Raw genomic sequence first — 22347 nt, forward strand, 5'->3', positions numbered from 1 at the left:
TAAAAGATTTCTACTACAAGCTTTAGCTAATTTCTCTCAAGGTCCTTTCTATTGTGTTTTATTTATATTTCATTATAGCTGGAGAAAACAGTCATAGGTTTCCTTAGTGAAGTGGGATTGTTGAGTGTAAGGGCTGTTTGGATCCCAGAAAGATAGAAATTCATAAAACAGATCTGCTTTTTCTTCAGCCTTTGAAGAAAATAGATGATTATCTTTAAAATAGAAACAAAACATTTTAGTGTTTTATTATATTGTGTCTTAGAGGGTTAATACAGAAAAAAACTAGGTCACGTGTCTTTACTATTAGTAAAATAAACTATTTCTTTGTCCAACAGGAACATGGGTTTCCCTGACTGTGTCTCCATCATGGCTGAGTCCTGGAGCCTCAGTTAATCTGAGCTGTAAGGTTGATCCTCCATCTACAGGATGGAGGTTCTACTGGTATAAAGCTGTTCCTGATCGATCACAGGAGGACTACAGATATGAGCTGCTGGCTGACAGCATCAATGGGACTGTAGAGGACTCCTTCATCATTCATGGACAGAGACACACAGCAGGATATGCATGTAGAGCTGGAAGAGGAAACCAAGAGGATTTTACTGATTACAGTTATGCAGAGTTTGTCTGGTCTGCAGGTCAGAGTTTATTTTCTACCAATGATCATGTGTTTAGGGATCACCTTCATTTCAGGATATTTACCAACCTCACGTCCCACTGATTTCATGTTTAAAGTGTTTACTTCACAGATTGGATCAAATCAGGTTGACAAGTAAATTATTTAAACAAACTTGATGAATCTCTAAGTGAAAATCAGGTTTATCAAACAGAACTTCATCCATTGGTTTGAGTTTATCTCAGAATAAGAAATAAATAAATAAAGTGTTTGGAAAGGGAAGAAATAAAGGAGAGGAGTTTCATGATCAACTTTAAATATGCGGATAAAGACTCTTTAGGTTAGTCTTGTTGGGATCCTCAGGCTTGCCCACCAGAGGGCGCCGAGGATCCTCTTCTGCTCTCTTTGTCTTTTCCTTAGGGCTGGAGTCACTGTCAGGTTCTGGAGATTACCCTCTGCCTCCAGCAGAGTGCGCCGTGGGTCCTCCTGAGTTGAGCCTCTCACACACCTCTGGCTGATCTACTAATCAGGAGGACCACAGTATTTAAGCTGCCTTCAGACCTGGATTCCACGCCGCAGTGTTGATCTTAGTTGGTTAGCTTCCTGAACCTCACTGCATGAAAAGTGGGATTTTCGTCAATATACGGCACTGTAGATTGTCGTGGAACTTCAGGTTAGCGGCAGTATACGGCAATTTGCAGGCTTCGACGAAAACTCCCGTAAATTGTCAGAAATTGACGTGGAATTTCTTAGGCAGTGTTCCCCCCATGCCTCCCCCCCATGGAATTCTAGGGGAGGCTTTAACATGTAAATGAACATGCTGTGAGCTATACAAATGCAAACCAGGGTTGCAGGGGGGGGTAAAACCCCCCCTGCAACCCTGGGTAAGAAAATCTCTGATACAAAGAGATCAGGTATAGCCTCTTACATTTTAGCTTGAATTGATTTATTTAATTAAAGTATAGAGACCAAAACAGATCTTTAGCTGACAGAGCAATACATTTAGAGCAGTAATTTTTTTTTTTTTTATTTGCATTTAAGATAAAAAATAAAATGTTGTCTGTCAATATGCTCAATTCACAATTACTTAAGTGGAAAAGTTTCAAGAAATGATTCTGAGATGATTCACTTTATAACATGGCGCATTATCCTGTTGGAAGTAGCCATCAGAAGATTGGTACACTGTGGTCATAAGGACATAGGTCAGCATGCTAAATTGGTTTTAAGTGGCCCAAAGTGTGGCAATAAATATCCCCCAAATAGATGGTAGAAATAGATCAGGCTCAGTATAGCCTAATTATAGACTCTTACATTTTAGCTTGAATTGATTTATTTAATTAAAGTACGCTAGATTACTGTGTATGCAAATGTTATGTAAAAAAAATACACAAAATAATTTACTTCAAAAATTTGTTTTAATCAGAATCAGTTGGCTGTAATGGTTAATTTTTTTTTTAGATTTCCACTTTTTTTTTTTTTGTTATTGAATATATAAGAAAACAATAACAATCTCAAATAACAAGTCAATAACAAATATTTCAATACAAGAAGAAATATCACAACTCCTGCTTTTGAAAAATAAAATTAAATGCACAGGCTGGAACAAAGTATAAAATAAAATAAAATAAATAAAAATAAATAAAATAATAATAGTAGTTAAAGTAAATTAATCAGTGGGGACTACCAACTGAAATTCTTCAATTAACTCAAACAATTTAATTGCATTTAAATTCTGCATCTTTCTCAGACATCTTTTGAAAAGGGAAAGTTCATTTTTGAGAGCAGAGATTGGGAGGGAGCATTTTGCATAGCGACATTTATGGATATAATACTTTGTTACAATTATTAGAATATTGATTAAAAATTCCAATTTTTTTTTTTCTTTAATGGATAAACCGAATTGAATGTTTTGCCAGGAAATAAAATCTAAATTTATTGTTTTAGTTTTTGGGAATATATACAAACTATGCTCTAATTTCTAGATACCAATCTGTTTTTACTATAATTTAATTTGACAAACCGGGTCTTCTCTACATTCTTTTTTCTGTTTGGTGCGATTGCAATAGCGGGTCTTGATCTGGACGGACCGGAGGGGAGCAAAAAATAGCTCAGCTCCGTATTTTGACGGTGAAGGACGGAGAAGACGTACGTGGGCGGTGACGAGCGGAGGATGTGGAACAGCTCTCATTGATTTACATGACAGACAAGTAATACAGATAGTAGGATGGACATTTTATTAGAAATAAATCATACACTGTTCAGAATACGAAACATGGGGCTGATAGTTACATTTGTGTGGGTTCCAGCACATATTGGGGTGGAAGGAAACGAGAGGGCAGATAAAATGGCAAAAAGGGCAATTAAACATTCTATTAGTTTTATAGTTAAAATAAGTAAATCAGAAGGAAAGAGTATTATTAAAGAGAAACTTATGGAAATTTGGCAAAAAAGGTGGGATGAAGATAAAACAGGAAGATGGTTTTATAAAATTCAGAAGATGGTAGGAGAAAGAAGAAATGGAAGAAGAAATAGAAAGGATGAAAGAGTGATAACAAGGTTAAGATTTGGTCATACAGGACTTAATCATACACTTTTTAAAATACAAAAACATAAAACGGGCAAATGTGATTTCTGTGATAAATATGAAACCATAGAACATGTTATATTAGAATGTCATAAATATGAAAAAGAGAGAAGATATATGAGAAGAGAGTTTGAAGACATTAAGGAGAAGGTTAATTTATTAGATATACTGAGGAAAAATTTAGGGAGTAAACACATACAAATAATTATTCGATTTCTAAAGAAAACGAAATTATTCCATAGAATTTAATTATAGTAAGTGTGTTTGTGAGTGAAGGAATGATATACAAAGCTGTGCACAAATATGTTTATATTTTAAGTGTGAATGTGTGAATGTATGTTTAGAAGAAGTTAGGGTAGAATGTATCAGGATCAATATTTAAACCATCACGAACCACACTCCATACCAGTAAGTGGCGGTAATGCTACTAACAGTTTGTTGCCAACCGCCATAAAACTCGACAAGAAGAAGAAGAAGACAGACAAGTACTCCGTACGTGAGCGGGGCGGAGCGTTGACGGAGTATGTGGAATCTGGGGGTAAAGGAGGACAAATACACGTCCGGCTGGGTGCAGCGCCGGACGCCGGACAGTGCAATGAAAATCCGGACTGTCCGCCCTAAAGCCGGACATCTGGCCACCCTATGAGCAACTTTGCGGGATATACGAACTCGAGGAAGAGAAGACGGGTGCACAACGCCACGCTAGCGGTAAATATATGTCCGATTACTGGTAGCTATGCTAAAAGCAGCCTAGCTTAGCTAGGCAAGCTAAAGACAGCCTAGCCTAGCTAGGTAAGCTAAAAGCAGCCTAGCCTAAAGCTTTACTAAAGTGTATTTTTTGTGATTCACAGGAAGCATTATGCCGTCTTAACAACTCGGAGACTAATTGCAGGCGCTATGAACCGGAGCAGGGGTAAGGTTTAAAGAATATGCTTTCATTCTGCGGTAAAAGGACATGGATACGGATGGATACCGACCATAGCTGTACTTTTTTTTTTCACAGACTACAGTCGAGGCGGTGACCTCCTATTTGCTCGGATTTGCACGATGTTGATAAAGACGACATTGTGTGTAAGTGACTTGTTTTAATGTTTTCTCCTTCCTTGTTACTGTGACTTGCGTTTGATTTTTTTTATTCATACCACTCTCATTTAATTGTTTTCCAGCTGCTCTGCTCGGAGTCGGGCCAGACGAAAGAGGGTAAGACTTTATTTGGTGACTATTTTTCAGGTGCATTGATAGATGTGTTGTGTCCATATGCAGTGCGCTGATTCATGTTTTTTTTTTTTCAGCTGCTGAAGGCGAGGCAGAGTGTGCTGGCAGATGAGGAAGTGGAACTCTGGAAGTCCGCCGTCGTCGGCGGTGTCTCTGGATGGATTGTACGGTCGCCGCCATTTCGTAGGCTGGATCTCACTGAACTCTGTGTTAAGCTGCAGTCCCGGTTAGAAGCGATGCCGAAGTACAGGGCCACGCACAGTAGGCGTCTGCACATCGGACCTGCCTCGGAGGGAATGCTGCCTGTTACCTCCAACCCCGAGGAAGAAAACGGACCGTTCACGGAGTTGTAATTTTTAGATACGCATGTGTTTGGATACGCGTTGTATATAGTTGTGTGTGTTTTAATAAAGCTCTTTCTTTGCATAAACAGCTTCCTGGCAAATCTTCATTTCCTGTATAAATTCATTCATGTCTTGATGGTAGCATAATAATTGTGTAGTAGTGTAGGATAACATAAATACACAGCATATGAATGAATAAATATATGAATGAATAAATATATGAATATATATATATATATGAATGAATAAATATATATATATATGAATAAATATATATATGTAAATATATATATATGCCAACCAATCACGAGCGACTTTACTTGTTTAAAAAGAAGTGGTTCCGTCCAATACTCAGTAAGAAAATTAAAGCCTGGCGTGGCCACGTGTGGTTTTGCTGCCAATCACGAGCGATTTCATTTGTTTGAGAATAGTGGTTTCAGCCAATACTGAGAAGGTTATTCAAGCCAGACCTGGCCAGCCGCGCGGGTTTGCTGCATTCATATGCTAATTAGGGCCATTAGTACAGCTGATCGCTCTCCACCTACGTCACTGTCCGTTTCCGACAATTTGTGGCACGACAAACGCGGACAAGCACGGGTTGCAAATTGTCGGAAACTGACGAAAATCAGGCAGATCTGCGGGAGTTTACGGGGGTTTACGGGGACGAAAATCTCACTTTTCATGCAGTGCCTTCTGCTATAGAGTCTTGGTTGTTCCTAGGTCGAGACCAGGTTCTAATATCTTCTTTATCTCTGCCTCACAGGAATCCTGTCCCTCGTGGAAGCTCTGGATGAGCTTAACCTCCTGTATCTTCGTGAAAGCTCTGGATGAGCTTAGCCTCCTGTCTCCTTGTGAAGCTCCCTCATTGGAACCCTGTCTCTGGTCTGCAGCTCTGGGAGAGCTGCGTCATAGGAAACCAGTCTCAAGCCAGAAGCTCTTGGAAAGCCCAACCTGCAAACTACCCTGGTGAGCCAACCCGCAGATCCCTACGTGGAAGAAACCTGAGGACTTCTTTGAGGAGTTCCCCAGAGGTTACCATGTGGATTATCCCCTGTTGTTCTCTGCGTTGAGCTGGAAGCTCAGATCCAAGCCGTCCTAGTTAGCTTACAGCTAGAGGCTAAGCACCTCATTATCTCAGTAATCCAGCCATCCCCCGTTCCCTGCACAGACCCCAGTGAACCAACCTCCTGCCTGAACTGTTCCGGTTTCATATTCATGTGCTTGTGCTCCTTTAATAAACTCTTTGGACTTTTTCCCGAGTCTCCGTGTGTGTTCTGCCTCTTGGGCTTACTCTCTGTGACACCCATCATGACAAGTCTGACTGTGAAGAAAAACACTGATGAGATTAGTAGTGTGGAAACAAAATCAAAAATAATAATCTTATCTTCTTTATGAGAAGAAATTTATTGCAAAACATTATAAAATGTTGTAATCTGAAAAAAGAATTTGAATTAATGAGATTTTTTCTTCTCTTGTTCATGTTGATTGTTTTTTCCATGTGGGTTTCCAGATGCTCATCCAGCTGTGTCTGTCTCAGTGAGTCCTGACAGAGAGCAACACTTCACTGATGAGTCTGTAACAGTGAACTGTAGAGGAGCCTTTACTCATTCCAGAGTGTGGGGGGCTTACAAAGATGGTCCCATTTGGGTCAGTAATCCCTGCCCGGACTGGGAGACGATGAGTGGATCCTGTAGCTTTAACCTAAAACTAGAAGAACCAAAAAAATCCAGTTTCCAGACAGAAGTGTTCTGGTGTGAGTCTGGATCAGGAGAGTTCAGCAGCTCAGTCAACATCACTACAGTCGGTATGTTATTATGTTTGTTTCTTTCATTTATTTTAGCAGCTTTATTACTACATGAAATTCACTGCTCTGTGATTCAGAAACAATAAATTAAATCTCTGTTCTAGAAGAGTCTGAGATTAATTATTATCTAAGTAGAAACAGACTTTTTTTCTTCTTAATGTGGAGATTTAATATAAAAATGGCCTTTTAAAAATTTAAGTTTCTAAAAATCTCTCCATCCATCCATCTTCTAACACGCTTAATCCCAAGTGGGGTCACGAGGGGAGCTGGTGCTTATCTCCAACTGTCAAGGGGCGAGAGGCGGGGTCCACCCTGGACAGGTCAGTTTCTAAAAATGTTAAAGCTAAATGAGTTTAGATGTTGTCATAGGGTCAAAGATCACATATCTATTTACATCCAAACTTTGAAATACTGGGGGTTTTGAAAAATAAAACCCCCAGACCGAATATGAGCGGAGTGGTATATGCTGTTCAGTGCAGCGAGGAATGCTCTGATCTTTATATTGGCGAAACAAAACAACCTCTCCACAGACGCATGGCCCAACACAGAAGAGCGGCCGCCTATGGACAAGACTCCGCAGTACACCTACACCTTGTGGACAAAGGACATTCTTTTGAGGACCAGAATGTCTATATTCTGGATAAAGAAAATAGGTGGTTTGAGAGGGGCGTGAAGGAAGCCATCTATGTTAAGAGAGAAAAACCAACTTTAAACAGAGGTGGTGGACTCAGATTCCAGCTTCCAAAAACATACAATTCAATCATAGACATGATCCCTTCCAGATATCACCAAACCCCCCACCCCATCACAGAGGAACGAGGGACTTACCCGCCCCAGCCGGTGAACAATACCTCCTTAACGACCAACCCTTAACAATCATAGACAGGTTTCAGGTATTACAGGAGACAATCCCCCCCCTTAATGGCAATCCCCCCTTTAATGACCGACCCCTAGAATCATAGGCAGTTTCAGATATTACAGGCTAACGATGGAACTAACGACCCATTCATCGGTTACCATTGCATGTTTCCAAGCGATACAAGGCGTTGTCTATATAAGACTCAAACTCACTGCGGATCCAGACATTTGAATTGAGAAAGCTTCCTGGAGAGGTGGCGAAACGTCTTCAAATCTTGAAAACCAAGTCCAGTGGATATTTTTTGAATTTTTACGGAATGACTATGACCTGGATGACTGAGAACCTTCATCAACAAACTTTGAAATAAAAATAGATTTTTTTTTATAAAGAAAACATTCTGGAATCATGATTAAATAAATCTGTATTTTCTTATCTCATCTTTTTAACATGCAGTCGTGTCAAAAGTGAAGACATTTGTTACTTAATTAGAAGTATAGATATGCAGTTTAAAAACACTCTGGTAAAAGTTGAAGTATCAACTTGACCTCTTTTCTCAAGTAAAAATTAAAAAGTATGTGCTCCAAAAACTACTTAAAGTATAAAAGTTTAAAGTAACCTTTAAAAAAAACAGCCAGATGCCACTATATGAATTGAAGCACAATTTTTGCCTATTCTGAAAAATTCATTGAGATAGTGCCAAGGATGAGGGAGGTCTTGTTGGTCTCCGTCTCCCGATACGCTCTCGCTTGTGTCCGACCTTTCAGACATTTCAACATCTTTTTCTGAATCCAACATTGTAGCATGGCATAGACAATTCATGTTTACAGTTTGAAGAACACCTGCTTGCTTCTGATGATTTCATTTAGCTAACCAATGAGTGTTTGAGTTATGACTCATCCAATTACACTAGTTTTCACTGGATGTGGATGGCGCCAATGATCTGCAATGGATGGCACACATGATCTGAAATAAATATTGATAAACATTAAACCAGGGGTAACCAATTAAAAATCAGCGGGGTCCGAATAAAGAAAATCATCGACCAGTAAAGGTCCGGAGACATTTTTAATAATCTGTTACTTTAAACAGAATTTAACACTAAAATATAAGGTGTTATTTATGCATTTATGTTATACATTGAATTTCTAAATAAAAAAAATTAATAAATAGAAATTGCCAAAAATTGCATCCCGTGCTATCTCAGAGGAGTTGACACTTTTATGATTGTATTCCTGTATATCCATCAGTAGTTAAAGGACAAGGGTCAGCAAATGCAAATTCTGCCTGTAAAACAATGACAGCATAATTGTTGCTGCATGATCTGAAGCCTCATTTGGAGCTTTTAAACAGGCTTTTGAAAAACTTTGATCATTTGCTGCTGTGATATTATAGATTTTTAGAATAAAAAGCTAGCAGATGTGCATAATCAAAAAATAACAGATACAATTATAGAGCATTCAGTATCATAAGAAGGTCCACAATGTTTCTGAATAAATACATTATTGTATGAGTTAAGTTCTGTTCCATTTATGTCTCTTTCCTTGAAAGTGTGAAATGTCCCATGCTCCTGAATGCACCGTAGCTATCTGATGCTCGTGAATGCATCACACTGGTCTGTGAACGCTGTGCTGTGTAGATGCGCGTTTGATTTTCCGCTTCAGACAAAGCTTTGCAGTTTCCAAACTCACGTCGGCATCACTGTTTATTGTTGTGTGTGAATAACAAGAGACTACAACAAATAAATCAGCCGTAGCTCGGACAAAATATAAGGATTTAATGTTGTACATAACCCCCGTACTTTGGTAAATGAATCTGCCAAATAACCACCATTTTTTTCCCAACGAGAGGAATATTTAAACTTTTTTATATCATCAATATAATAACAAGTTGCTCCATAGGTCATATTTTAATCTGTTTTCCTCGTCGATAGTCACAGTTGTACAGAGCAAGGCGCGCTCCCGCGACTGGGGATGCATATCTTGGCAGGGATGCACTTTTCAGCATAACACCTGTTCTCGGTCCGCTAATCCGTGACCTCTGCATTAAACCGAAGCCAAGGAATAGAAAGTACAGATACTTGTGTGAAAATGTAATGAGTAGAAGTCAGAAGTAAGACGAAAGATAAGTAATGGAATAAAGTATAGATACCTAAAAAGTTGACTTAAGTACAGTAACGAAGTATTAGTACTTCGTTACTTGACACCTCTGTTAACATACTAATAAGGTTTACAAACATAATGATATTTATACTTTTATTAACTCTTATTTTAAAGTAAAATTTCAAAGTTTTGTTGTTTCTGTTTCATCAGTTTTAACTCATCTGTAGTTTTAAATTCAGGTCAGTCCCAGAGTTTCCTTTAATATCAGGTTGTTGCTTCATAGTTTCTCAGTAACTGTGTGATCTATACTTTCTGATAAATATCTGATACAGGTACTTTATTGTTCATTTGACTTTTTAAAATGATCTTTTAATGTTTTAAAATGTTCCCTGTGGAGACTGAGATAAAATGCCAAACATGAATGAAAATAATCCTGTGTTCAGTTTGTTCTCACTAACCTCTTCTAAAGGTCTGCAGCAGCTGATTTCTGACTGAAACTTCATATTCTGACTGTTTTCCAGATGGAGATGTTCTCCTGGTGAGCCCCGTCCATCCTGTGACTGAGGGAGCTTCTGTTACTCTGAGCTGCAGACTCAGAGGACAAAATACACTTTCCAATGTGTTTTTCTATCACAATGACAAACTGGTCCAAAATGACAGCAGAGGGGAGCTGAAGATCTCTGCAGTGTCTCAGTCAGACGAAGGCTTCTACAAGTGTGAACATTCAGGAAAAGCTTCACCACAGAGCTGGATGGCAGTAAAAGGTGAGCAGAGCTGAAAGAATCAATGATTGGATTCAGAATAATATTGATATTGTTTGGAGTTATTTTCTCCTTATTTTCAGCAGCTGGAAGTTCTTCATTTCATGTGATGTGGGTCATTAGACCAGTGATTGGAATCGTTCTGATAATTCTGCCTCTGCTGGTGTGTCGGTTCAGACGCTCCAAAGGTCAGACTCTAATATTGTAATATCTAATGTTTCACTCTTTCATTCTCCAAACAGAGCACTCCCCCATGTGGACTAAACTGAAACAGCAACACATAAATTTAGTGGATGGAAGTGACTGAATAATGATAATCTGAGTCTTTAGAACATTTATAATTAGCTTATTACAGCTAATAACACTTTGATCACATTTATTTATAGTAAGATTTAAAATGGAAAGAATAAGTCTTTCTATTCAATTATATTTTAGTTTTTCAATTAACTCTACAAATAAGCATTTAGGTGAAAGAAAGCAGTGAGCTCAGATGTAGAGTTACTAACTGTGGCTCTGAACCTGAAGCAGGTCTGTTGTAGCTACAGTTAGCTTTGGTCTCCATGTTTGCAGCAACATGTTTTACATTCAGTTGATTCTAGACTTGAAGTGCTGCAGTAATCAAGCTGAGTATCTTCTTCAAACTGGAAAACAACATTTAGGGCCATTATTGCCACCTATAGATCTCATTGAACATCTCAGAGGCCCTGAGCTGGACTGTGAACACCCCCCAGGTTATTAAAAAGGCCCAGCAGTGTCTTTTCTTCCTCAGAACACTGAGGAGGAACTAAATCTTTCTGTGGCCTCACTAGTTTCATTCTTCCTTCCTGATGTCCTCACTGCTCTCCTCTATAGCAGATACCATCACCCACCTCATGTCTGCCTCCTTCAATTATATTTTTATATAATACAAGTTTTTTTTTTTTATATAAATGATATTCAAAAATAAATCACTTGGTATTATGTGGCTGTTCCTTCACTTCCACCAAATATCAGACCAACCTGTTGCCTTCACACCTCTATGGAGATTCTTTCTCTCCTTATTCTCTCCATCCTCTCAGCTGAATGACCTGAATTTTGTGTTAAGGAAGTTTAAAGAATACAGCAGTCAAACCACATAGAAATAAGATTAAAGTTTTATTTGAATGATTTGTTGGATATCAGTTATTGACTGAATGCTGCATCTGGTCTAAGTTATCAGATACATCACAGCACTGTAGGGCCGTGGTGGAAAGTAACAAAGTCAATTTACTTGATTACTGTACTTAAGTACTTTTTAAAGTATCTTTACTTTACTTGAATAATTTTTAGGGGGAGTACTTATAACTTTCCCTCCACTACATTTCAAAGTCAAATATTATACTTTCTACTTCAGTCCATTTCTAGGAAGCTGTTAGTTACTTGTTCCTTTTGGCTCAGCTTAGCTTTGTAATCCGTTGTTCTCGTTTTTCTTTTTTGAAATGCAATTTGAACATGAAAGCGAGCAGCCCTTAAGACTGAATATGGACACCACTGATTTAGATTAGCATGAAATTCCATAAATGTGAGAAACTCAGGGCTGATATTATTTGTAGTTTATAACGTTATTATGGCGTTAGTTGTTGCCATGTGGCCAAGTTCTTCAGTAGGATGAGTTCTCAAATCAGAGTTTCTGTTTCTTGGTGGTAATAGAATCAACCATAACCCTCTTTTCCATAGTAAAATTGTGAAGATTGAGGTTTGTTTGTAAATAAGAAATAATGATCGTAATAGTTGTTCTTATTTTTGTGTCCTTTTTATGCTGAAGTTCTTTACAGGGGGTGTAGAATTTGTAACAGAGATAACTGAAACAGTGAAATAAAGTCTTGCTTAATGGCAAAAGCTGCTGGATAGAAGGAAAACTCTCAGATGACTGGACTTCATCCTGGTGCCGCTGATACTACTGTCATGGTAGGTTCTGAGGAGCCAAAGGATTTGAACCCAGATCAAAGATGTTTAGGTCTAGACAGGACCTGATTGAACAACAGAACCAAACAAAGGTTTTTAAAGGAAAAATGTAGAAACAGTTCCTGAATCAGTGTCAAACAGCAAAATCATCTCTTCTACAAACTATTGATCCTGATTACTTCCAGATTTAGTGAACTCACCCCTCTAGAAAAAATGTTCCAGGTTAGTCTGACCCTGCAGTCACATTAGTACCATCCTGTTGTTCTTGACCTGAAATTATAATGTTGTCATTGAGTTCATTGTTTATCACAGTTACTGTATAATTCCATGCTTCCAGCAGCTATTTGATTATTAACATTTATACTGAACCATTTCCAGAGTTTCCAGACCCTCTGATTGTTTCATAGAGACCAAGATCTCCTACAGGAAAGTGGAAATCACACAGTTAAACTAATCTGCCTTAATGTCAGTGATACTGATGTAAACAGAACATTAGAAGCACCTCTTTACATCTATTTCACACATGTTACCTCAATCCTGCTATTATTGTTTGAATTATTAGATGCCTCAGTCAGAACAAGAGACAGAAAATCTCTAAAGCAATAAAATCTCAGTCTTATTTAGGGAAGTTGCTGAGTTATATTTGAATCTAGTTGGATACATCTGTAATTAGCTTGATGGTTATTACTGCTTCCTAACATTTAATCTGGATGATTTAACAGTGAAAAAGAAAAAAAATATGATCAGAGCTGAATAAATAGGAGCTTCAACAATACTTTATAATAGAGTTTGAACGGGTTAAAAGTTAGAAATATCCTTTTCTATGTTGGTCTGTGGCTAATTAAGCTAAATAAGACTAGACTGAAATAAATTCACAGCAATATTATAGCATTCACATTGAGATTTACTCTTCTATAAATGCAGTCTTCAATAAGAAAATAAAATCATTTGATCATAGAAGTTTGAATGAATGCATTTTGATTTTTTTCTCAACTGTTAATTTCCCAAGTCAACACAAAGGTCATTAGTAGTGTTAAAGATAAAATGATAAAAATATAATGGGAATATAATCTATATTCCATATTTTTGGAACCATTCAGAGAAAAGTGACAGACTGACCATGGAGGAGAGAGGAGTACACTTGCTGCTGATGGTCATCCTGGATGACAGTCTGTGCTGCTCTGATACCTTTACAGAAAAAAAACAACATTATTTTAATTTTCTTCCAAATAAAGAAAGTAACTCAGGTATAACCCTACAGCAGTGGTGGACGAAGTACTCCACAGCAGTACTTTGTAGTCACAGTAATACTTAGTAGTACCAAGTATTCAAAGATCCAAATAAAAATTTCTAACTTTACATTTCTGTGTTATTTTCACATCAGCAGCTTCAGCCATTATTTGAAACAGGATTTAAAATCAGAGGGAAAAAAACTATCCTTAAAGTAGTGGACACATATATAGTAGTAAGTATCTCTGCTATAGGATGTTTTTTATTCTATATCATATTAGAATCATGTAATAAAGAGAAAAGTGTTACAGCTTTTTCTATTACATCATCATCAGCTTCAGCATCATCAACAGTCTCATCATCATCCTCCATTTTTCTTCCTGAAGTGTTTCTACTGGTTAGTGTGATGAGTGCAGCTTCTACATGCCACACTCTGGATCTAGGTTAAAGGGATCTACAGGCTGACAGGCGGGTCATGCAAGAGGAAGCCACTGTGGAGAAAAATCATTTTTACAGATTCAGATATTCTTCAGTTTTTCCTCAAAGAAAAAAAAAAGAGATGCAGAAAACCCGTCATTATAATATAAATACATTTGAATCCAATCTGCATTAGCTTTGAATAAATTAATAAGGGTTCGTTTTTTTCAAATGTATCCTAAAACTCTATAGATGGTTCCATCTCTTAACCATTACACATTTTGTTCCAATTATAAGTGAAACGTTGATGTATTTTGGTGGAATTTAATTTAAAGAAGAATCTGGTTCTAAATACAATCAGTGAAATGCAGCAGTATTTTTGCCGCTTTGCTCTGAAAGCCTCGATTAAGATGCTTAATTAATAAATAAAAATAGATTGATAAATGCAGACCATATGTGAGCAATTCAGTCTCACTATACGCTGGTCAAAGAATTTTTGGTGAACAAACATCTTTGTGAAGGTTAAGGAAAACAGCAGATTGGTTGGGAAAATTATTTTAAAGTGTTAGTTATGTTCTAGAACAAGCTGAGCTTTAGATTCTCTGCAAAGAAGAAAAGACAGAAATGTGCGTCTGAAGCTGCTAGAGCCAAACCACTACCCACATGTTGCTGTAATTGCAGGTTATTACGGCTTTGCAAACTATTGACCCAAAGGGGATGAATATTAAGTATATTGTTTTCTTTTCACATCAAAAAGCAATAAAATGCAGTAAAAGCTTGGTTCCAAGTTTAAGAGATGTTTAAAAGATAAAAGGTTTGAAATGTTTTCAAAGGTTTTGTAAATAATGCATAGAAATCTGGAGTTAAAAAGTTCATTTGAACACCAGGTATGTATCAGAAGTAGAACGGTGAAATATTAACTCTCTGTTTTTATCAACTGCAAGTAAATATTAGTTTTTTGCTTGTCGTCCTTCTTAAAGCCCCCAGCCGTTCGATCCTTAGATCATAGTTTTAGGAAGAGAGATCAGGTTCTAATCACAAAGATATTTTGTCGTTTTAGCCATTAAAAAGCATATATGCATATATGCTCCCAATCGGTAGAGTTATTAGACAGCATGGGATTAATTTCCACTGTTATGCTGATGATACCCAGCTATATCTGCCTATAAATCCAGATGAAGCTAACCCATTACATAGATTACAGGCATGTCTTGAAGACATAAAGACCTCGATGACTCTTAACTTTCTCCTTCTGAATGCAGACAAAACAGAAGTTACAGTCTTTGGACCATAGTCTTTAAAAAAGAAGCTGATTAGCCAATCACTTCATTTGGATGGGATTAAACTGATTTCAGATAACAAAGTAAAATAACCTTGATATTGTTTTTGATCAGGACCTGTCATTTAAATCCCATATCAAAGACGTTTCTAGAATTTTATTCTTTCATCTGAGGAAAAGTGGTACATCCCCAGATCCCAACAGTCCATGCATTTGTTACTTCAAGGCTGGACTATTGTAATTCTTTACTATCAGGAAGTTCACAAACTGTAGTTAAAAGCCTTCAGCTGATCCAAAATGCTGCAGCCAGAGTTCTGATGAAAATGAAAAAGAGAGATCATATCTCATAAAAAAATAGATTTCAGTTCTTCAGCTCTAAAAGTGAAGCTTGTGTTTTGTGCAGATCTATAAACATAGCGATGCATGTCAGCAGATTTTACCCACAATTCAGTTCCTGAGGAAATCAGTGCGGTGAAATGATCGTCGACTCTTTGTTCAATACATGAAGTCAGTGCTTGGTGGGGGTCACTGGATGATTTACTGCATTCCTGTGGCCTGAAGGTTGCCTGAGGTGGAAACAAAGCCCAGCTTGCTTTGATTTTGGCCTTCATGTTGTTTGCATTGCTGTTTTTTTTTTTTTTTTTTTTGGTCATCAGGTCCAAATAAAGGACACCACTAGGGCGCAGATAGCGTGTACGTCAGGGGTGTTCTGACGTACACAGATCAGAGATGGGGACTCGAGTTTGTGACTCGTACTCGAGTCGCACTTAAGTCGCATATTTAATGACTTCAGACACGACTGAGACTCGTGATTTCCGACTTGTGAACAATATTTTATTCCAGTGTAAAAACACTTATTCAAGTGTTTTTTGTTTTACTAACTTGACTGATCGTTGCTCGCCTTACCCGCACACAGAAGAGGTAAAAAAAAAAAAAAAAAAAAGCAGTACTTGTGGCCAGTATGGCCCCACACTCAGTCTTTGACACAAGGGGGAGCAAACAACTCAAAGACCCAAACCGTGAAGCACTCAAGTTCAAGTGTTTTATTTATACAAAAAGCCACAGCAAAAGTGGCATAATAAAACAGTCCTTTTCTTCTCCTGATAAAACCTAAAATTCAACAGTTTTCCTTAAAAATCAGAGGCTGGAAGTTGGGCTCCGCTTGTTATGCTGCTTCTGGTGCGAGTGATCGGCCTGGAGCACCCACTGGCTGATCCACAGATGACTCTGGCATGCACTTTTGGGCATAACACCGGCACTGTTCCACTCCCTGGTGTACCAAGCCCCTTTCCACACCGATTCAGCTAAAAAGAGAAGCAGGGAGAACACCAGCATCCACGCGCCAAAACCCCGTCGGAAGATATATTCCTGTTTATGCTTTAAGCGAGGGGGAGCGCTACTTACAGGCGAGGTTCCTCCTCTGCACTAATACTCCTTACTGGGCCATCTGTGCACCCTCCTGGCGCACGGATCCCGCCTGCCTCTCCCCCGGCAGCACGTCCGTCTCTGTCACCTGCAGATTCCGTTCTCCTTTCCTTCAGACTCCTTTTATGTCGGCTTTAATCAGCCCTTGCTCACACCTGAGCGCAGCAATTACGCAGCGCAATCAATGCACTCCGCCTCCTCAGACAACTACTTCAGTCCAGTGCGCATGGATTGTCACAAGGGAAAAACAAACTAAAACAACCCAACATGCAGGAAAAATTCAAAAGTCTAAAATAAAGGAAAACAATCATATAAAAAAGAAACATCAAAACATGCAAAGCTCAAAAAGAAAATACAAAGAAAAACAAATCATATCTTCCTCTCCAAACATGCAAAGCATAAAACTAACATTAAAATGAAAGAAAACCATAAATCATATTTTTCCCTGTGCAACACACTGACGTCACTGACGCAACAGTACATGACATATATGCCAGCGCGCATGCATGCATGCAACCCATACAGATATGGAAGTGATGATTACCCCCCCTGTTTCGGTGCCACCGTTCATAACAACCTTTGGCTACAAAAACCTTACATAAGGCGGGAATAAAAGAGCAGCAAACTGCAGCTTCTTTAGAAAAAAACACACGATGCTTGGTCCACCACATCTAACTTTATCAGCAGTGCAGTGCAGGTGTACAGCCAGGGACATCACAGACATAAGGCAATAATTCAGGACCTTATTATTTCATGCAACCTCCCCTTGTCTTTGATCGACAAGCCCAGCTTTAAAAGCTTCATGGCAGTGGTAGAGGAGAAATATGTTGTGAATAATGTTGTAAATTGGCACTAAATAAATAAACTGAATTGAAAATACTGCCCGCCAAGTCATTAAGTTACAAAAAGTTATTGCCACAATCTTTTATAAAAGTATTGTTATTGTCCTGCTATTTGTTTAGGGTTTTTTCTTTATCTCTTGTAGTTTCTAACCTCATATGTATTAATAAAAGGCAGGAATGTGATTGTTTTTTTTCCCACAGTCATCATTTCACTTAAAAATAAAAGAGCAGACATTTACTGCTAAAACTAGAAAAAGTTGTAACCACAAATGTCAGGTAAATACTGTAGGAAAATAGTTTTTTTGAAAGAAAAAAACTAAAAATGCAAAATTTATCTGGAAAATGTTTTTCCGTGTGTGCTTTTTTTAATTGTATTTTTCATTTAGCAGTTCAAGATAATGATAATTCCATAGATATAATAGCGACCTTTAAGCTATACCGTCTCTGTCATGATGGGGTTTAGGATTCAAGCCCATATGCAGAACACACACGGAGGAGGCAGGGAAAAAGTTCAAAGGTTTATTCAAAGTTCTGAAACACAAGATTATGAAAAGGTTCTGAAACTGGTCCGGGCTGGTTCACTGAAGTTTTGACTGGGACCAGAGACTGTTGGTTAGCAGAGTTCATGAGGAGCTGAAGCGTCTAGCTTCAGACTTAGCATGGCAGACCTTGATCTGAGCTTCCAACTCATTACAGAGAACAGCAGGGGATATCCACATAGGATTCTTCAGGTTGATTCCACATAGGAATCTTAAGGTAAACTCCACTTAGGAATCTTCAGGTAAAGTCCACATAGGAATCTTCAAGTTGGCTCACCAGGGCTGATTGGCAGGTTAAGCTCACCCAGAGCTTAAGGCTGGAGACAGGTTTCCTGTGTAGCAGCTCACCCAGAGCTTCAGGCTAGAGACAGGTTTCCTGTGAGGCAGCTCACCCAGAGCTTCAGGCTAGAGACAGGTTTCCTGTGAGGCAGCTCACCCAGAGCTTCAGGCTAGAGACAGGTTTCCTGTGTGGCAGCTCACCCAGAGCTTCAGGCTAGAGACAGGTTTCCTGTGTGGCAGCTCACCCAGAGCTTCAGGCTAGAGACAGGTTTCCTGTGTGGCAGCTCACCCAGAGCTTCAGGCTAGAGACAGGTTTCCTGTGTGGCAGCTCACCCAGAGCTTCAGGCTAGAGACAGGTTTCCTGTGTGGCAGCTCACCCAGAGCTTCAGGCTAGAGACAGGTTTCCTGTGAGGCAGCTCACCCAGAGCTTCAGGCTAGAGACAGGTTTCCTGTGAGGCAGCTCACCCAGAGCTTCAGACTAGAGACAGGTTTCCTGTGAGGCAGCTCACCCAGAGCTTCAGGCTAGAGACAGGTTTCCTGTGAGGCAGCTCACCCAGAGCTTAAGGCTAGAGACAGGTTTCCTGTGAGGCAGCTCACCCAGAGCTTCAGGCTAGAGACAGGTTTCCTGTGAGGCAGCTCACCCAGAGCTTCAGGCTAGAGACAGGTTTCCTGTGTGGCAGCTCACCCAGAGCTTCAGGCTAGAGACAGGTTTCCTGTGAGGCAGCTCACCCAGAGCTTCAGGCTAGAGACAGGTTTCCTGTGAGGCAGCTCACCCAGAGCTTCAGGCTAGAGACAGGTTTCCTGTGAGGCAGCTCACCCAGAGCTTCAGGCTAGAGACAGGTTTCCTGTGAGGCAGCTCACCCAGAGCTTCAGGCTAGAGACAGGTTTCCTGTGTGGCAGCTCACCCAGAGCTTCAGGCTAGAGACAGGTTTCCTGTGAGGCAGCTCACCCAGAGCTTCAGGCTAGAGACAGGTTTCCTGTGTGGCAGCTCACCCAGAGCTTCAGACTAGAGACAGGTTTCCTGTGAGGCAGCTCACCCAGAGCTTCAGACTAGAGACAGGTTTCCTGTGAGGCAGCTCACCCAGAGCTTCAGGCTAGAGACAGGTTTCCTGTGAGGCAGCTCACCCAGAGCTTCAGGCTAGAGACAGGTTTCCTGTGTGGCAGCTCACCCAGAGCTTCAGGCTAGAGACAGGTTTCCTGTGTGGCAGCTCACCCAGAGCTTCAGGCTAGAGACAGGTTTCCTGTGTGGCAGCTCACCCAGAGCTTCAGGCTAGAGACAGGTTTCCTGTGTGGCAGCTCACCCAGAGCTTCAGGCTAGAGACAGGTTTCCTGTGAGGCAGCTCACCCAGAGCTTCAGGCTAGAGACAGGTTTCCTGTGAGGCAGCTCACCCAGAGCTTCAGGCTAGAGACAGGTTTCCTGTGAGGCAGCTCACCCAGAGCTTCAGGCTAGAGACAGGTTTCCTGTGTGGCAGCTCACCCAGAGCTTCAGGCTAGAGACAGGTTTCCTGTGAGGCAGCTCACCCAGAGCTTCAGGCTAGAGACAGGTTTCCTGTGAGGCAGCTCACCCAGAGCTTCAGGCTAGAGACAGGTTTCCTGTGAGGCAGCTCACCCAGAGCTTCAGGCTAGAGACAGGTTTCCTGTGAGGCAGCTCACCCAGAGCTTCAGACTAGCGACAGGTTTCCAAGCTGAGATCAACACTGCGGCGTAGAAGCAAGGTCTGGCAGGTGTTTGTAAAGGGAAGGTCTCCTGATGAGTAGATGCGTCTCAGGTGTGCTGGAAGACTCCAGCCCTAGGAGAACCACAGCGCACTCTGCTGGAGACAGATGGTAATCTCCAGATCCCAACAGTAACTCCAGTCCTAAAAGAAAACAACAAAGAGCAGAAGAGGATCCTCGGCGCCCTCTGGTGGGCAAGCCTGAGGATCCCAACAGTCTCAGTGACGGAGATGAAAACACAAGGAGAAACAAGCAAGCACGAAAATTATTGCACTTTTTTTAATTAATCAAGTGATTTGAATTTTTTGTGCGATTAATTGATTATTGCGACAGGCCTTCTCAAGACTTGAGACTTGACTTGGACTTGAGCTCTCAAGACTTGAGACTTGACTTGGACTTGCAAAAAATGACTTGTGAACATGTCTGACACAGATTCGAATGACCCTCAATCCGTCCCCCCCACTTTTATTTAAAAAAAAAAAAAAAAACATACGGCGAAAATCACAGAAAATCAAAAAAGCTTTTTCTAATTTACTGCTTTGCAACAACAACATAAAACAGTCAGATCATGGACGGGCAATCGTTTTGTTTAACTGCAGGCTGCCTGCGTCGTAGAGATTCTAATCTAAAAGTTATCTCGAGCCTGGTTTCCATGGTTACTCAGACAGACAGTAGTGGCGGGACAGTTCCCAATCGGTCTTTGACAGTGTACGTCACTTCCGCAAAAGCGCAATGCATTTAGGGTAGTTAGCGCCATTTCTGTGGTGAATAGACAGCAGCAACAAACAAAAGAAAACTAACAGAGAGTAGAAGTGTTCTAGTTGTTTCCTTTGGAAATAATGGGACACTGGTGCTGCGTCAAAGGATGCAATAGTAATTCTAAATAGAAAACAGCAGATGGTGCCTTACGGTTTTTCGTATTCCCCACTTGGAAAAAAAAATACGGACCGCAGACAGAGGACTTAACAAAGAGGCGTCGGGCTGCATGAGTCGCTGCTGTAAGAAGGAAAGACATCACGTTTCATAAAATATCCCCTCATGCTCGTGTTTGCTCTCGGTATTTTCACAAAGGTAAGTCCTTATAAATATACACTAATAGAAATCAACACGCTGAAATGGTTTGCTTATAAAGTTGCAGGAGTTCACGTAAACCTACTGAAACATGCTGTGGAAGAGAAGCGGAAAGTGATGTTTGTTTTGTTTATTTCTTTTTTAGACCGCTAAAATTTAATAAATAATGCATTCTCTGTATATAATCATTTACACAATCTGCAATACAAATATATTTTTTTTTATGAATAAATATATGTAAATACACTACATATAAAAACACTGTACATACCCACTCGTCAGCCAACTCACTGTATTTATTCATCCTGTGCAATCTACTTAAGTTTATTTATTATAATCCTTTGTTCGTCTGTAAGCTTTTCAGTTTATTTATTTACCTCTGGCCTTACTAGTCCGATGTACTTGTGCTGTTTCGGTATAGCAAATTTCCCCACTGTGGGACACATAAGGTTATCTTATTTTATTACACATCTAATCTAATGGGCTCTGTTATTAAGGTGCTTTATATATTGTTTTGAATAGATGTGTAAAAAACTCAACATTTCATCTACTTTGCAGGTCAACCCGCATATGAGATGATGGAGACTGACCCAGACTGCGCTCCATCCGTGCATCTGGGCCACACTGACATCAAACCAACAGACACAGACCGCTCTTTAAGTCGTGGTTATCGGGAACAGCTGAAAAAGAATGCCCTGCAAGCAACTGAAACGGGGCTCCATCAGGCTGATGAAATCCTTGAGCAACAGGATGAAGTGACACATGAGGCGACAGAGAACCCTAACCAGCAACAGACTGACACGCAGAGGGCTGCTGAAAACGTTGGCCGGCCAAACACCAAGGATGACACAGAAGGTGGTCGTCAGGAAGGACAGACAGAATGTAACCTGTGTGTGCTCAGGTGTGCAGAGATGAACCGTCTTTTGGAAGAAAACAGAGAGCTGCGGCGTGAACTTGATGAGCTGCGGATCTCTGATGGCTTCTTTGGAGACAGTAATGAAAAAGTCAAGTACTATACGGGTCTACCAAACTTGGCAACCTTTATGGCTTTGTTTAATTTTCTGCTGCCTCTCATGTCTGCTCAAAATAAAATTCTCAGTCCATTTCAAATGCTTCTGTCAACCTTCATGCGTCTGAGATTGGATCTGCCCTCACAACACCTTGCTTATCTCTTCCGTGTTTCACCAAAGACAGTGTACAGAACACTCAATGAAATGGTGTCATTTTTATATGCAAATCTAAAGCGTGCAATTGTGTGGCCAGATAGAGACACCTTGCACAAAATTATGCCTCATCAGTTTGTGGAGGCCTTTGGACATAGAGTCACAGTGATTATTGACTGTTTTGA

At 39.9% G+C, this 22347-nt stretch overlaps 1 protein-coding gene and 1 long non-coding RNA gene across 2 annotated transcripts; one reads left to right on the forward strand and one right to left on the reverse strand.

Moving 5' to 3' along the window:
- Positions 1-335: 335 nt before the first annotated feature.
- LOC119782514 (low affinity immunoglobulin gamma Fc region receptor III-like) lies at positions 336-10526 on the forward strand (the record flags this gene model as incomplete). The annotated part of the gene is made up of 4 exons (XM_038283510.1): positions 336-635; positions 6267-6560; positions 10040-10282; positions 10363-10526. Coding segments are annotated over 4 exons (962 nt in total), but the record flags the coding sequence as incomplete, so codon positions are not given.
- Positions 10527-12128: 1602 nt separating this feature from the next.
- On the reverse strand, positions 12129-13418 carry LOC119782512. Its single transcript, XR_005280670.1, has 4 exons — positions 13322-13418; positions 12572-12622; positions 12403-12472; positions 12129-12267 (listed from the first exon to the last, which is right to left on the reverse strand). It is a non-coding gene; the product is annotated as an uncharacterized LOC119782512 (long non-coding RNA).
- Positions 13419-22347: the final 8929 nt, after the last annotated feature.

This window comes from Cyprinodon tularosa, unplaced genomic scaffold (assembly GCF_016077235.1).
Source record: "Cyprinodon tularosa strain WSP-4 unplaced genomic scaffold, ASM1607723v1 ctg1946, whole genome shotgun sequence".
NCBI lineage: Eukaryota > Metazoa > Chordata > Actinopteri > Cyprinodontiformes > Cyprinodontidae > Cyprinodon > Cyprinodon tularosa.